General features: G+C 39.9%; 2 protein-coding genes across 2 annotated transcripts in view; one reads left to right on the top strand and one right to left on the bottom strand.

Moving 5' to 3' along the window:
- LOC138022335 (uncharacterized) overlaps positions 1 to 15,000 on the top strand; it is a 230,625-nt gene that overhangs the window by 41,832 nt on the left and 173,793 nt on the right. The gene's annotated exons all lie outside the window — the stretch shown is intronic.
- On the bottom strand, positions 4,160 to 5,543 carry LOC138020217 (uncharacterized). Its single transcript, XM_068867234.1, has 2 exons — positions 5,269 to 5,543; positions 4,160 to 4,730 (listed from the first exon to the last, which is right to left on the bottom strand). The coding sequence occupies exons 1-2, from the start codon at positions 5,541 to 5,543 to the stop codon at positions 4,160 to 4,162; spliced, it is 846 nt and encodes a 281-aa protein (XP_068723335.1).

The following is a 15,000-nucleotide window of genomic DNA, read 5'->3' as shown; positions in this document are numbered from 1 at the left end:
TAGTAGATAGTGGTGTGATCGACAAATCTAAAATTGGTCAACCTTTACTTACGTCATTGCTTAAATTTTTTTTCCTTCATTAGCTCACCAAGTTTCTTAGAAAAAGTTGAAAGAGAAGGTCATGTTTAGGCACCTGTCACTGTAAACCTCCACCCCCACCCCGGGGAAACGTAGGGAATGGGTGGAGCTTTGTGGGGTCTTTGACTCTTTGCCTTGCCCGAGAGGGTGGGGGATTAATTCATTTTTTTTTGCGTAGCCTTTCCAGAGAGGTGGGGGATTAGTACATTTTGGCCTTTGCTTTTCCCTATGGGGTGGGGTATTAGTACATTTTAGTCCGTTGCCTTGTGCGAGCAAGAAGGAGTAAAGCACTTAAATAACCCGGTTGGAAAGGGATCACAATCAGTGCACAGTAGGAAGTAGCAAGGATTGACAAGCCTACATAACTCCTTAACGGTTGAGACTTTTAATTTGTACCGTATTTTCGGTCTTTGACCTCGTTAAAGCTTTGCTCTTACGAGCATGTCTTCGGGATTTTCCCCTTTGAAAAGATATGAGTGGTGGCTCTGAAAAGTTGCCGTAGAGAAGGCTGTTTTTGTATGAAGTGCCAGTTTTTTAATAAAGCACATTTAAGGTTTTTTGACTCTGCCGGGTGATCAATACTATGTCACGAAGGGCAAGATATCTTTAGGGATTTCATTCCTTTGCTTCAGCGCTGATTCCCTTTCTTTGAATTTGATGTCTGATAGGAATGTTTCAATCCATAGTTAATAGAGGGGAATGGTTAGTTTTTTGTTCTCTTGTTTTGCCTTTACCGTGCACAAAATACAATAATTGTTTACTCCCTACTGAGAAACTAACCAATAGAAACGTGCTGGTTATGTAATTTATACATAGTGTATGAGCGCAAAACAAAAGATTGTGCACGGTCGAGGACTTTCCAACCTAAATCTTGGCATCTTAATTTGTTTGCTCCTTTGATGTTTGCCGAGCTTCATGACTATTTCCCTCTGTTAGCTATGTTCAATCAGACGTTTTGGATAGCCTCTAGCACGGAGACGTGATTTGAATTTGTAAATGTTCTCTTCAAAAGTTGTTCTTTAAGAATTAGTGCGTAGAAGTCTTAAGGGCTTCGCCCTTCATGAATCCTTTTTTGACACCTGGTGGGTGGCTGGAGGAAAAATGAGTGTACTGAAAGGTTTCAGTCGGCTTGAAGTGTGTTTGAAAGCGTTTGCCTTTGTATACAACAGTGTCTAGAAATGTGGCTTCAGTGTTTGAGATCTCAGCTCTAACTTTGATGGTAGGGTGGTGTGAGTTTGCTTGTGTGATGAACTTGTCTATATCAGGTTTGTTGACATGCCACAACGAAAAAATGTCGTCAATGTATAGTTTGCAAAAGATCATTGGCTTTATGGCGCTTTTGCTTAGAATCTGTCTCTCCTGATCGGCCACTATAGTACCCATGGCGGTACGTACCGTGAATTTGTGGATAGTTCTTTCCGTTGAAATGGAAAGAATATCTCTTTGAGTATGATCTTAGCATTTCTTTGATATAGCCTTGTGGGTATTGGAGGGTTATTTTTGTGAAAGTTTTCGTATGCTTTGCATCCTGTAGTGATTCCCTCTTCTTGTGATCTATTTATATAGAGACTTGTGACTTCAATCGATGCAAGGAAAGTTCGTTTTCCTATCTTTGTCTCTTCAATGAAATTGATGAAATCTGTAGAGTCTTTAAGTCATTTGTTGTGTGCAATTCCTGGTGGAAAAGTTGAAGACATAATAGACTGCTTTGTCTCCTTTTATGGTGATGTGTCCTGAATGAAGCTAGAAAATTTGGCACTTTACCATGTGAAAATGTGTTGACCAAGCGTTCAAGCATTCAAAAATATTAAAATGTCAATCACACTTCTTAAAGTAATACTCTGGGTTTAGACAAGGAGTCTATTTCGTTTCCGTCTGCTTAGCGATCGATCTGCTTAGCGATGGAAAAAACCTGACTCACCCCAATAAATCCTGTCGAAATAGGAGTGTGCGAGCTATCGCGTTCCACACGAAGTTCTATCGAAGTGAATAGTGTCTCTCTCTGTTACATCATCGAAGTCCCACGCAAAATTAAAGAAGCCAATATTTCATATACGCACGCCTCGCCACCTCACTATGTGTTATATGTCCGATCTACTCGAATGGTTTGTTTACATCAGAAGTCAGTTGACACTACACGTGAAAGCTGACGCTCAAAAGGTGAATTGGTCCAAGGCCCTGTCCACACGTATCCAGATATTTTTGAATCCGCAACTTTTTCTTTCCGGATTAAAAAATATTTCCATCCACACGTAGCGTGTTCAAATCGAATTTGCCTGTCCACACGTATCCGGATTCACTCTAGTACTCAGGACTCTTCAAGGAATAATAAGACTAATTACTGGGCTGCCAGTATGGCAGTCCCAGTCGGAAACAGAGGACACAGAGGAACATTTAATCAACCTGCAATGGCGTCGAAAGTCATTGTAAAGTGCATGGCGTTTTAGAGCATCTTTAAACAAAATATATCCTTCATGGAGCTCAAGAATGGACCGCCCATCGAGCCGAAATCAAAGTGAGCTGTATAACTAATTAAATTACCAAGTGTGCTGTTATGTAAAACACTGAAACCAAATGGAAAATTCTCTGGTAACTTTTGGGTTCAACAAAGACTGAAGGAATCGAACACCTTAATTGGATCTGTGATCTCTGCTGTCTGGCTATTTAACAATTATTCCATGAGCGCGCGTTGGATATGAGATGGTAAATAGCCAACGACGCACGTAGCGCCGAGTTGGCTATAACCAGTCTCATATCCAGCAAGTTTGAATGGAATAATTGTTTTATTAAATTCCTTAAACTCCAAAAGTTTGGAAGTACGAAATACCAGCGAAAAAAGGGAGATAATCCCAGCGAAATCGACAAAACTTTATGAAGATACGATGTTGTGTAAAACCAAGTGGAAAGACAGACCAAGGCTCATCACAAAAACATTTCTTACCTTTTCGCGTACTTTTAAGCTTCGAAATTGATCCAAACTTGCCACAAAAACGTTTTTCTTTTGCTCTATACCAAGAGAAACATCGCTTTCTGGCGTAAATTTTTTTAGATTAGCAACGCTAAGCGCAATCATTTACCATATAAGGTCATCTAAGGATATGAGCTTATAACCGAGATTGAGTGAACCAATCAGAGCACGAGAATTGCATTATCCGAGGTTGACTATTTAATAATTGTATTTATTTGTACACAACTCTGCACAGTCTTCAGGTAAAAAAATAATTGGAAATGTGACAGCCAAGAATTATTTGGAAGAGAGCTTGTAGTTTATTTTGTGCTTTATTATTCAAAGAAAATTAAGGTTCTTCATGGAAAGGGTGAAATTTATTTTTCTGCAATTGCGTATGGTAATTTGACATGATTGAGTCTTCACGCACGTAATGAAGTAGGAAGGGGTTTCTGCCTCTAATAGCAAATATGTTGTTTGTTTCAAAAAAAATTTCGCTGGAAAAGGTGGCATTTATGAATTTATCATGTTACAAGCGTGAATGTTTTGATTCATCCAGTAGAAGAATAATTAACTCGCGTAGATTTAAATCGTTATCTGTAACTAAAAGTGAAAATGTTTCATAAGCAACACAACGTTGCGACCATATCTCGACTTTTTTCAACTTTCAACGATATTTAACGTCGATAAGTCGTAACAGTAATTCAACTGACAAACCTGAGGTCGACGGTGGGCTCATTTTACTCCCCCCTCTCCATCAGTGCTCCGCTTTACGGGTATTTAAAGCTACTTAGCTACACGGAAAGAAAAGAAGTCGAACAACTTGTCACGTGACAGAAGTGCCACGAGACAAGCAGCTACCAATCAGCCTCACTGTCCTGTCCCACGTATGTGACAATGAGTGTCTGAGCCCTCCCTTACTATTGAGAGAGGGGTTTTCAACTCTCTCCCAAATGGCCTCTTTAACTCCTCTCCTGTGCCAGTGCTCTTCTCTGTCCAAGACCACCACGTCCATAAGAGTAAATGCGTGACCAGTGGATTTCAATTGTGTATACACCGCTGAGGTCTGTGCTGGATTAGAGCCTGGTTCATTCTTGCGCCAGGAGACTGCTGAGTCTCCCCAACGTAGCGTTCCTAACAATCCTTGTCCCCACACTTTACTCCATACACTATATTAGCTCGTTTCGCTTTGGGCACACTGTCCTTCACTCGAACCAGCTTTTGTCTCCGGGTGTTCCAAGGCTTGTAACAAGCAGAAATGCCGTGGGCCTTAAAAGCATTCTTGATTTTCTCTGAAATACCTGCTACATAAGGGATCGTGATGCTCGCTTTTGTTGTCCGTCCCTGTCCCTTGTAACCTCGGTCCGTGCTGTTAGTCTGTCTGTTTCTTGCACCCGCCTTCTGGAAGGCCCACTCTGGGTAACCACATTTGCGTAGAGAGCTTTTAATATATGCTTTTTCCTTTTCCCGCTCAGCTGTTTCACTGATGACTACGTTAGCTCTATGCTCCAGGGTCCTGATGACCCCGAGTTTATGAATCAATGGGTGATGTGAATCGAACTGCAAATATTGATCCGTGTGAGTCGGTTTACGGGATACAGATGTAGACAGTGAGCCATCTTCATTGATAGTGACGGGGCAATCAAGGAACTGTAAGGAATCATTCGTGAGATTCTCTTGGGTAAAGTTGATGTTTGGATCAAGACTGTTGAGGAGTTGCAAAAATTGATCAGTTTCTTCCCTCTCAAGTACCCGCAAAAGTATCGTCCATATATTAACGCAACCACAGCTTTGGACGAGTGCCACTATAGCTATCCAAAGCATTAATCTCAAACGTCTCCATGCATAAGTTTGCTACAATCGGGGACACCGGAGAGCACATAGTGAATCCATGTTGTTGTTTGAAAAAATTACTCATGAAGGAGAAATACGTGGTTTTAAGGCAAATATCGATTAGTTCAACGATTTGGTCAACCGTCATAGGTGTGCGCGACTCCCACGAATCATTTTTTTCCCAACGTGCTCCGTACCCCTGCATTCCCATCAACCGGTGGTATGCTGGTATATAACGCTGTTACATCGAAAGATGTTATTGTTTCCGATGCGGTAAGTTTCAGTCCCTTATTTTTATTGATGAAATCTTGCGTATTCTGTAGATGGTGAGGCGATTGACCAACTAACGGGCGAAGGACGTGTGCTGCATGTTTAGCAAGATTGTAGGTTATTGATCCAATGCTGCTTACTATGGGTCTAACTGGAATGGGTTCGGATTTATGAATCTTCGGCAGCCATAAAATTTGGGCACAATCGGCTCTGAAGGATGGTCCAATTCCCTCTTAAAATCCGCTTTGATAACTCCATCGCTAAAAACCTTGCTTGTAAAATTGTTGACAGTCTTCTTGAAGCCACCAGTTGGATTGTAGACAAGTGGTTTATATGTTTTCTTGTCGCTTAGTAGTGATTTGCATTTTTCTTCATAGTCCTTAGCGTTCAGCACGTTCAGCACAGCTGGGGCCATAACAATGGTCTTATCATTTGTCAAGCTATTTAAGACCTTTGTCTCCTCACTATTTAAAGGCCCACCTTCAACCGACAGGCTTTTCGACCGTTTGTTTTTGTTATGGAAATTCGCATTACTTATCACAGCGATCTGATTGGATAAATTTCAGCTTTGGCTGGACTTTCATCTATGAAAATTGTTCTACGGCACGCAAAGCCTGTCGGTTGAAGGTGGGGCTTTAAATTCCTTCTTGGGGCTTTGTTATTGCAAATGATGTTGCAAACTTTATTCCTCAAACATTCCGCATTTGTCTCATTCAAAGCAGAACCAAAGATGGCAGTTTCGGTCGCAGTTATAAACTCTGTTATCGGAACTTCCCTGTCCACCTCCACAAAATTGCTTCCCTTAGCCAGCACAGACACTTCATGTTTCGACAATACTCGATCGGATAAATTCTTGACCCACTTAGCCATCACATTTATCCGTGTTTGATTTGTAACACGCCAGTCGGGGTCGGAGACTGCTCTTCCTTGCTGTTCCTTGAGATTAGCAAACTTCTTAACTTGTCTAGCTTTGGTCTCAGTATGATGACAAGCCAATTTTTCACCACAATTGCTTGAAATCTCGCTGTCTGATTGGCTAATTTGCCGTTGTTGATAAGAGTCTCGACAACGCTCTCGCGTCATGTTTGCGTCAATTTGTCACGCAATGTAATAGCCAATCAGGAACGCTCATTTTGGGAAATAAACCAATCGTATTGCGAGAAAGTTATAGACAACGCTTGCTCTTTCTTTGAGTTATGATTTTGGTCACGCTCTGAAATAAACACTTTCTTTGGCGCTGAATATTGTGGTAAAAAACAAATCGAAAGTGATTCAGTGATGTCTGCACTCTTATCGACAACGATATTCGTCATCACAGTGGTCAAAATTTGTTGTAGACTCACACGGCTACGCCTCTTGTCTCCACAATATTTTGACCACTGTGATGATGAATATCTTTGTCGATAAGAGTACAGACAACGTTGAACCACTTTCGATTTGTTAAGTAAATCGTGTGTAAACTCCATAACTTTGTTAAAGTATTCGCTTTCAAGGGAGTCCGATAATCGTTTGGTTAATTGATCTTGCTTTTCTTTTATAGTCTCGATCTTGAAATTCACCTAGCGTACGTTCTCATTCAGTAAACTTGTCTGTATTGAACCCAGTCACATTGCTTGGCACTTCTGTCACGTGACAAGTTGTCAGTTGCCTGAAGAAGACCGTGAGATATGGTCGCAACGTTGTGTTGCTTATGAAACATTTTCACTTTTAGTTCCAGATAACGATTTAAATCTACTCAAGTTAATTCATCATGTTGTGTAATATGCGAGCTTAACTGGATAGTTTTTATAGCAACAGTAAAGCATTTTCGTGTGAAAATGAGGTTAGCGTCTTTCTGTTATTTTACCTTAATTAAATATACCATGCGGCCTGGCGAGTTTGTATTTACCGTCTGCCCTAAACTTGATTTCCACTCTCAAAATTACCTCCAGAACCTACTTTTTGCGTAGAATAACCCTTAAGAATGGTGTTCTTGTCTTCTGTGGTGATACTTGACGATTCGGGAACATTTTGAGAAAACATATTTATAACGGGTCACACGCGCAACTTGCATTGATCGCCCGAACTTTTCAGATTATGCATAACATCCACTTTTAACATCCCATTGAAAAAAAAAAAAAAAAAAAAAACTCGTAAAATATTCGCGGACCGGTCGATTTATCTGAAGTTTGAAAGGATGATTGTTAACGAATAGAGAAAGATTTTTCACAATAACTAAAAATTCCTGTGTTAAGCATGAGAATTCGACGAAGAGGTGATGAATGCGACTAAATTTGTTGCGTGCGTTGCTACTTTTGTGTTTTGATTGTCGTGCAAATTTTGACAGAGAATATTAAGTTATGAAAAAATATGTACGGATAGATCATTTAAATAATCTTTTAGCGGTTATTTGAACGTAAAAGATGCAACACTTGACGAGAAATAATATTTTTGTTAATATTTAAAAGAAGAAAAATTTCGCGAGAATCGAGACGCGGTGAAAATGAGTTAACTCAAAAACATTCAGATAATAACAAACTTCATGTTTATTAACCATTTCTTCTGCTTTTGTGCTTGTCAGCATTGTGATTTGCGATAATTCGCAAGTCTGTTTTTGTATTTCATAGACGTTTAGATTTTCAATTGCATGGCCGCTCAACCTCGCGATGCTGCAAATAGTTCACCCTGAAGTCAAAATAGATACGTTTCTTTGAAACCCGACAAAGAAGGGTTCCTGAGCCGACAGGTGAAATGTAAATATTCAGTTAAATATTACAACAAAATTAAAAAACCAAAGACGGACGTTCTTGGTTAAAAAGTACCTTGTTTTACTCTGAAAACGACGAACGATTGACATTCTTTTCCTTGGGTCATTTAGTTGACACAAGGTGATCACGTGCACCTTTACGGTTCCCTAGCAATGTTTTGACCTGGCATCAGATTAGACTAACAAGAAGAGGAATTATGAAGCGGAAACAACATCTTCAGTCCTTTCTTAGTGTGAACAATAAACGTTTGCTTGGTGCAACTGCAAGACATACATGACATGCTGGAAAACGTCCGTCAGAGCAATTTGCAGTTAGTTTTTCTCAGAGTATTTATTTAAAGAAGAAACGAGTGAATTTTACACAAGAGCCTGTTTTGTTATCTTTAAACTGAATTTATTACGAAAGCTTAAAAAACTAAAAGACCTCAAAATGGCTCAGGACATTAAAAAATAATTAAACGTGTGAACGTGTGAGCCAAAGGGCCTCTGGTGGCGCGACATGTGGGTGACCCCTCAAATGGTCTTAAAAAAACTCTTTTTCCTACCATGCGCCGAAAATGGTTAGTTCAGGAACCATTCTTGTAGGATTCGTAGGGCAGCGTCTTTTCCATCGATTGGCCAAATTTCTCATTGGCCAAGTGTTTCAAATTAGCCAACGAGAGTGCAGAATGTAATACGATCGCCATCAAGCTATAACGGCCGTAGCCACACATCTAGCTGAACGGAACATTATTTGGAATTTATCCGCCAAAAATCGTTGTGTGGTCTCGGAGTGGAGTTGATGTGATAGGAATTTATCTGGGCGGCTGTGGTGTTTTTATGGCGATTCGAACCGTTGCTTCGTGATGCGAGAGCACTGAATTTGTGGGACGAGATCGCCGCGAGTCACCAGACTTTCTTCTCTTTATGAGGGGAAACGACAACTAACGACATCGCAAAAATTCGAAAGCCACAAACCCGTCTAAAACGGACACAAGTTTGCCCTCCGATTGCACAGAAAAGACGAGGACAACCGTATGTAGAGGTAAGCGAACTTTACTTCTATATTTACAACTTATTTTAGCATTTATAAGCTCAAAGTATGTTTTCCCATACGAAGTCTATAAATCGTATACCGAGCTTGGGCTGCCTGTGATTCAGGCAATTGGCGAAATTTACAACCGATCGCGTAGCGGTTTTACTAACGTTTTTCAGCCAAAACATTACACTACAGGCTTCGGAAAGGATAAAGAAGAGGATTTGTGGTTCATTGGATGGAATTTCAAGCGTTAAAATCGCTGAAAAAGGTAAGATTATTTACGTGGCGATACCATTGCGTGTCTTCACCAATTGTTCCTTTGATCTCACAGAATAGGACGTTTTCAACCAACCTCTAGGGGCACCAATAACAATTGGGAAATGTACGACTTCTGGTGGACGAACAAAAGGCGCTAATGAGAGATCTTTTGTTTTCGTCCACCAACATGGCGGCGATGACGTCAAGTGAAAACCTCCAATCACTGAGTGAAGAAATGCAAAACCAAAGCAATTCGCTAATTCGCCTTTATCACTCGGCGGCCATTTTGGAGTCCTTGGGGAATAAAGGCTTTGTCTTTGCATTGTCTTTGCCCGTCCAGCCTCACATTGAATGAGAGGTTCGACGGGCAAAATCTTTTGTTTGGACATTGAGCGATATGGGTCTATTACTTTCGACACTCAATTGAAAACCGCTCTAATAGCAAAAACTTATCCTAAGTCGTTGCTGACCCTAATTCTTCCCTAGGCTTAATTTAGGCTCCAAAAAAAGTTTTTTCAGTCCATCTGAGTGCGTATTCAACCTAGGTAAAAACGAATTCAACCTGTAACGGGTTTTGACGGCAACAAATCAGGCGCACCCAACGAATCTGTTCCTCACATTATCTGTTCCCCAGAGGAATCTTGCTGGCTGGCAAAAATACAGGTGTTTCGATGAGCTGGCTGGGAAATTTTGTTATTGATAGAGGTTTTGCCTGGGAATTACTGACTTTTTCTAGCATTTCAACCCGAGCTGGCTGTCGAAACTCTGAAGACTGAGGACGACAAAAAAAAAAAAAAAAAAAGAGAACCCCTTCCCTCTCCCAGAGAGTAGTCACAAACATACTACCGCTGGTCAGAGTTTTTTGTCCCGGTTTTGTCGCTTTTGTTCGGTCGTTTTGGATCGAGGGATTTGAAAGCGCGCAGAATTCCTGGCTGGGAAATAAATTTGATCAGCTGGCTGGGAAACCAACCAATTTTATCTAGCTGGCTGGAAAATTTCTTGTGTGTCTTGCTGGGAAAAAGGAACAGATAATGTTTTCCCAGCAACACTGAAAAACACCTGAAAATGCCTAAATAACATTTATTTTCATTAACTGGGGTATAATAATACATTTTACAACAAATTGGTCGTTGGGTGCCCCTGTGTTTCGCTTTCGCTCGAACATATTTACCTTTATTACATGTCCAGTGAATAGTTTTATCCTCTGGGATGAATTTTCCGTCGAAAAATCGGTTATTTGGGTGGTTTTTGGCAAACCAGTGAGTGTAAAACGCAGACTGCAGACCGGGGGTAAAATGCATACTGAGGTTATAATTTAACTGTTGAAAATGCCCAAACCCATTAGAAATGCTAACAGTTAAGCCTAAATATTGTTTCAGGCCTAAGGTTAGCATTTCTAAGGGGTTTGGGCTTTTTCAACAGTTACGTTATAACCTCAGTCTGCATTTTACCCCTGGTCTGCAGTCTGCAGTCTGCGTTTTACACTGACCGTTTGGCAAACAGAGGTTAAATATTCGTAATGCGAGCTCTTCCGTTGCCGTTAGCAACGGGTCGCAAATTTGACACTTTTATCGCATTATCATATTACGCATTGATTGCTAATCCGATTACTCCTAAAAATCCAAAAATATTCGTGCCTCATCAGTTTTCGGTCAAATTTATGTCCAAGAAAGCAGATAAATTGCAGAAAATTTTAGTTTTGCATCCAAACATTCGTAATCAACGCTAAAGTGACCCAATTTTGCCTGGAAAACATATTTTAGTGTTATTTTTCTTAAATTTTTTCGTTCAACTTTCGCTTTTATAAAATGATTCAGTTGCATGTAAATAAGTTACATGCTGTTGGAAAGCCTATTTTCTTTGCTTTAAAATGATTATTTTTCCCCCTGACTTTAAATATTTTTTTGACAAAAAAAAAACATTTTTTGGCGATGGCTGATTTACCGCGGTTTTCTCGCGGTTGGGAAAGTAAGAAAAAGAGTTTTGATCCACCACTTGGAAAAGGTAACTGGAACGCTACAGTTCAATACCACCCACTGTTCGGATTTCCTAGCTGAAAGTCCAGTGATCCGAAAACTATAGGGATCAAAACTTACCTTTTCGAAAATTTCAGCCAGAAGAATTAAAGGCTCCCGAAAATTCTAGGTGACCCTTTTAGGATAAAAAACTAAAAATCCGTTTAAAATGGGCAATTATACCATTTTTCAGATGTTAGAAAATCCTAGGAGAGGTAGGCAAGCAAGAAATTTTACAACAAATCTTCCGAAAATTCTAGATCTCAAATCGTCTTCCGAACAGATATTTTCCGAAAATCGACGTTGGGTGACCCTGACGAAAGGCGTATACGAAAGAAAAAGATATCCGAATTCTTGGTTTTCATGTGACGTCATCAAAACTAAAAAATAAGGAATTATCAATCCTTTTCAGATTTTAGTTTAGTTAGTTATTAGAAGAGCTGAAGACTTGTCTTTTCACAAATTTTCAGTTTGGTGGGGTTTTTCGTCTTGCGATAAAGCAAGGTTGAATTTCTAAGCTTTTGCGTGACACGATGTTAAAATTGTGGTCGCGAATGCTATCACGTAAGTTAAAGAAGTCACTTATCTGCTGAGATTTTGCAATCTAAGCAGTCCTTGTATGAGAATAGGTACTCACATAGATGTTAATCAGCCCTCAGAAGACGACTACTGGCTTTTTATAGCAAAACTCGATGACATATGTATTTGTCAGCTTCCGGCCGCCATATTTGTGCCCCTGAGAGGGACACGAACATGGCGTCTCCATGCAAAGCCTTATAAATTTGAGTGAAACATTTCTTCAAATATCTCCCACACGAAACATCGCACAGACCTGAACCTTTGTGAGACTGTTTGAATATTCATCGTTTTTTATCTCTTTGATTCTTGACTTTATTTGCTTAATGTTTTTGATGATGGTGTGACAGTGAAAACCGGCAATACGTGCTGAAGGGCCTTACGCAGATCAAATTCCGTGCCCTTTTTGTTCCACGTGACTTTGATATGCGGTGCTTTCGTAATCGATGTCTCTTAGTTAAGGTTCAGTAATCAAGCCAGCGCCCAGAAAAAGCGATCTACTGACATACCATTGAGCGATATTTACTCCTCTTCCAATTTTACGATTCAACGCTGACCTCCGAGATGAGTTACCTTGCATTTGTTGCAATGTCTTTAATGGCAGCTCATGGAGGTAAGTTAACTCATTTTAACAAACCACGCTGAGTTTCTCGAGTTTAAAGACGAAAGAATGCGTTCAATTATAATGTTGATAATTTCTACCAACCAATGATCGTTAGACTAGCAACTGGACTAGGGTTTGAGGACGATCCTTGAAAGTGAAGGATTGCAGAAAAGCCGGAACCTTGCTTGTGGTTTGTTGTTGTAGTTTGCTGACAATCGGCAGAAAAATCGGGACCGGCTGGTATGCTGCAATCGCTCCCAAATAAATGGAAATGCAAATCTAAATACAGTGTTGTTTGCACACAAAAATACGCCCTCAAAAATATGGTTAGTATGAAGGAAAATGGTGGAGGCACAAACCCTAATTAGTTTCTCGAGATGATTTTATTTCCGACGGGTCTAAAGTACAGCAGTCCAGTTCACTTTCGCGGATCACTCGTTACAACATCTTTACTAATGCTAAACTTACACCTCATTAGGCCTAAAAACAATGTTTAGGCCTAAGGTTAGCCAATTTGAATGTTTTGGGATGCTTTAGGTATATATAGGAAAAACAATGTCCAGTATCGAGTGAAAAGTGACCTGTACTTAAAATCAACGTATAGGATGCATAATAGGCCATTTCCGAGTTCATGTCTGCCTCCTCTTCAAAGCGATTCTAAGATCGAAGTTTTTCTTATGATAATTAGTTTGCTTTCATATGTAAAGTAGAACTAATTACTGGGTTGCCCTATGGGAAACCCAGTCGGAAAATAGGTAGATTTCCGTTTTAGTATTTTTTTCCGTGTCGGTAAAAGTCTTGCGTGTTACTCCCCTGGTGAGTGGTGTCTTTGTGCATAGAGCCTTCTGCGCGTATTTTCTTAGGATCGAGAGGGTAGTGGAACTGCGTAGATTTCTCTGGTGGACACAGTAGAATCATTAACTTAGCCTGCAATGGCGTCGAAAGTCATGCAACGCGAATGGCGTTTTAGTGGATCCTTAAACAAAATATACCCTTATGGAGCTCAATAATAGAAAATCAGTTGGATAAACTAGGCATGAATCTCAAAAGCGACGAGTACTGGACTTCGACAACAATCTATCGCCCGTCGAGACGAAATCAAAGTGAGCAGTATTTACCTGAAGTACATGGTAATGTGACACAATTGAGTTTCTTGTCTTCACGCACGCAATGAAATAGGAAGAGGTTTTCGCCTCTAAGAGCAAATATGTTGTTTGTTTCAATAAAATTTTCGCAGGAAAGGGATTCTGTGGTATTTTCTGCCTTTGTGAATTATAATATCATGTTGTGTATTGAATTTTCGAGCTTAAGGTTGAAATGTGATATGGGAGAAGTTTTTTAGTATTGCTCTGTAAGCAGGAAGGGTTCACAGACCTGTTGGAAGCGTGCTTGAGTTTCAACAAAATGAGCCCCAAAATCAGTGAAAACTTGTGACGCAGATGAATAATAAAGTAGCTGCTATTTCCAAAATGATGGAATTACCTGGTGATAAATAACGTCGTACGCGTCTTGGAGAGTAAATTTTGACTTTGCATAAATAAGAGTTGGGCGATTGTGATCTTTGTTTTGACTTCGCTCATTTCATTGTCAAACTTTATAACACTTGACAGAAAAAGAAACTCACAAAAACCCGGTACCTTGCCATCATTTGACACAGATGCTTCACTGTTTGGCGAGTAAACATGCCGCGGTAACTTAATCACGGCGCCCGCTGAATTCCGGCCATGTCACTTTCGATTTTGCAATTTACTTGAACGTAGCAAAAATCTCCCAAAATGTTTGTCGCTGATCGTAACTTTTTATATTCTATATTCACGGTTCAAAATTAATGTTGTTTCCATGTCGTAAATATTTTATTCTCGATCGACCGTCCGGGAAACTTCCTTCTGCTCTTTCTTATCAATAGTTACTTGCTTTTTCATCAATATTTGTTTTGCATAAAGCAAGCTAACAGGATCTGTACCTTGCTGAGTTCGCATTTGTTAGCGTTAATACTTTAGTAGTATTTTCGGTCAGATGTTTTTGTTTTTCATGAGGGGTTTATTGTTTTGGTCTCCCATCCTAACACTAACCCCGCGAAACAGGGCTTGACTTCAGTGAAGTTTAGTATTACAAAGCTGTCAGATGCTTAGAGGGCACACTTGTCGTGAAAAGAAGTTGTGAGGGAACTTGAAAATTATCAACGTGTCAGCCCAGAAGCCAATGTTTCTCGCTTCTCTTTTATTTGTTATTCTTCAGAGACTGGAATGCTGTATTTCAATACCACACAATTCAGTGCCTTCTGATTTTCTGTAGCATGTACCACAGGCAACCCAGTGTATGCTTCACAGAAGCATCTCGTTACCATCACAAAAACTTCGCACTTAGACTCGCTTTGAAGAGTAGGCAGACGTGAACTCGGAAATGGCCTATTCGATCATGCACGATTTAATTATGTTTAGAGATAATCAAAAGAAGGGGCCCTTACAAGTTCACAAGTTCTACCTCAAGTTCAAATTTATCTTCAAAAATTACAGATATATTTTTCAATGAAAATTACACGCATATTAGCAATGCTAATCGAGGCGTGCAGTTACTAGAAACAACATTAAGACCAATAAATAAAACGCCACAATACACATTGAGCCATTACGCAATATTACAATCATATCTAGA

This window comes from Montipora capricornis, chromosome 10 (assembly GCF_036669925.1).
Source record: "Montipora capricornis isolate CH-2021 chromosome 10, ASM3666992v2, whole genome shotgun sequence".
Lineage (NCBI taxonomy): Eukaryota > Metazoa > Cnidaria > Anthozoa > Scleractinia > Acroporidae > Montipora > Montipora capricornis.
Note: the sequence above shows the minus strand (reverse complement) of the source record. Positions and strands in the feature narration are given on the sequence as shown.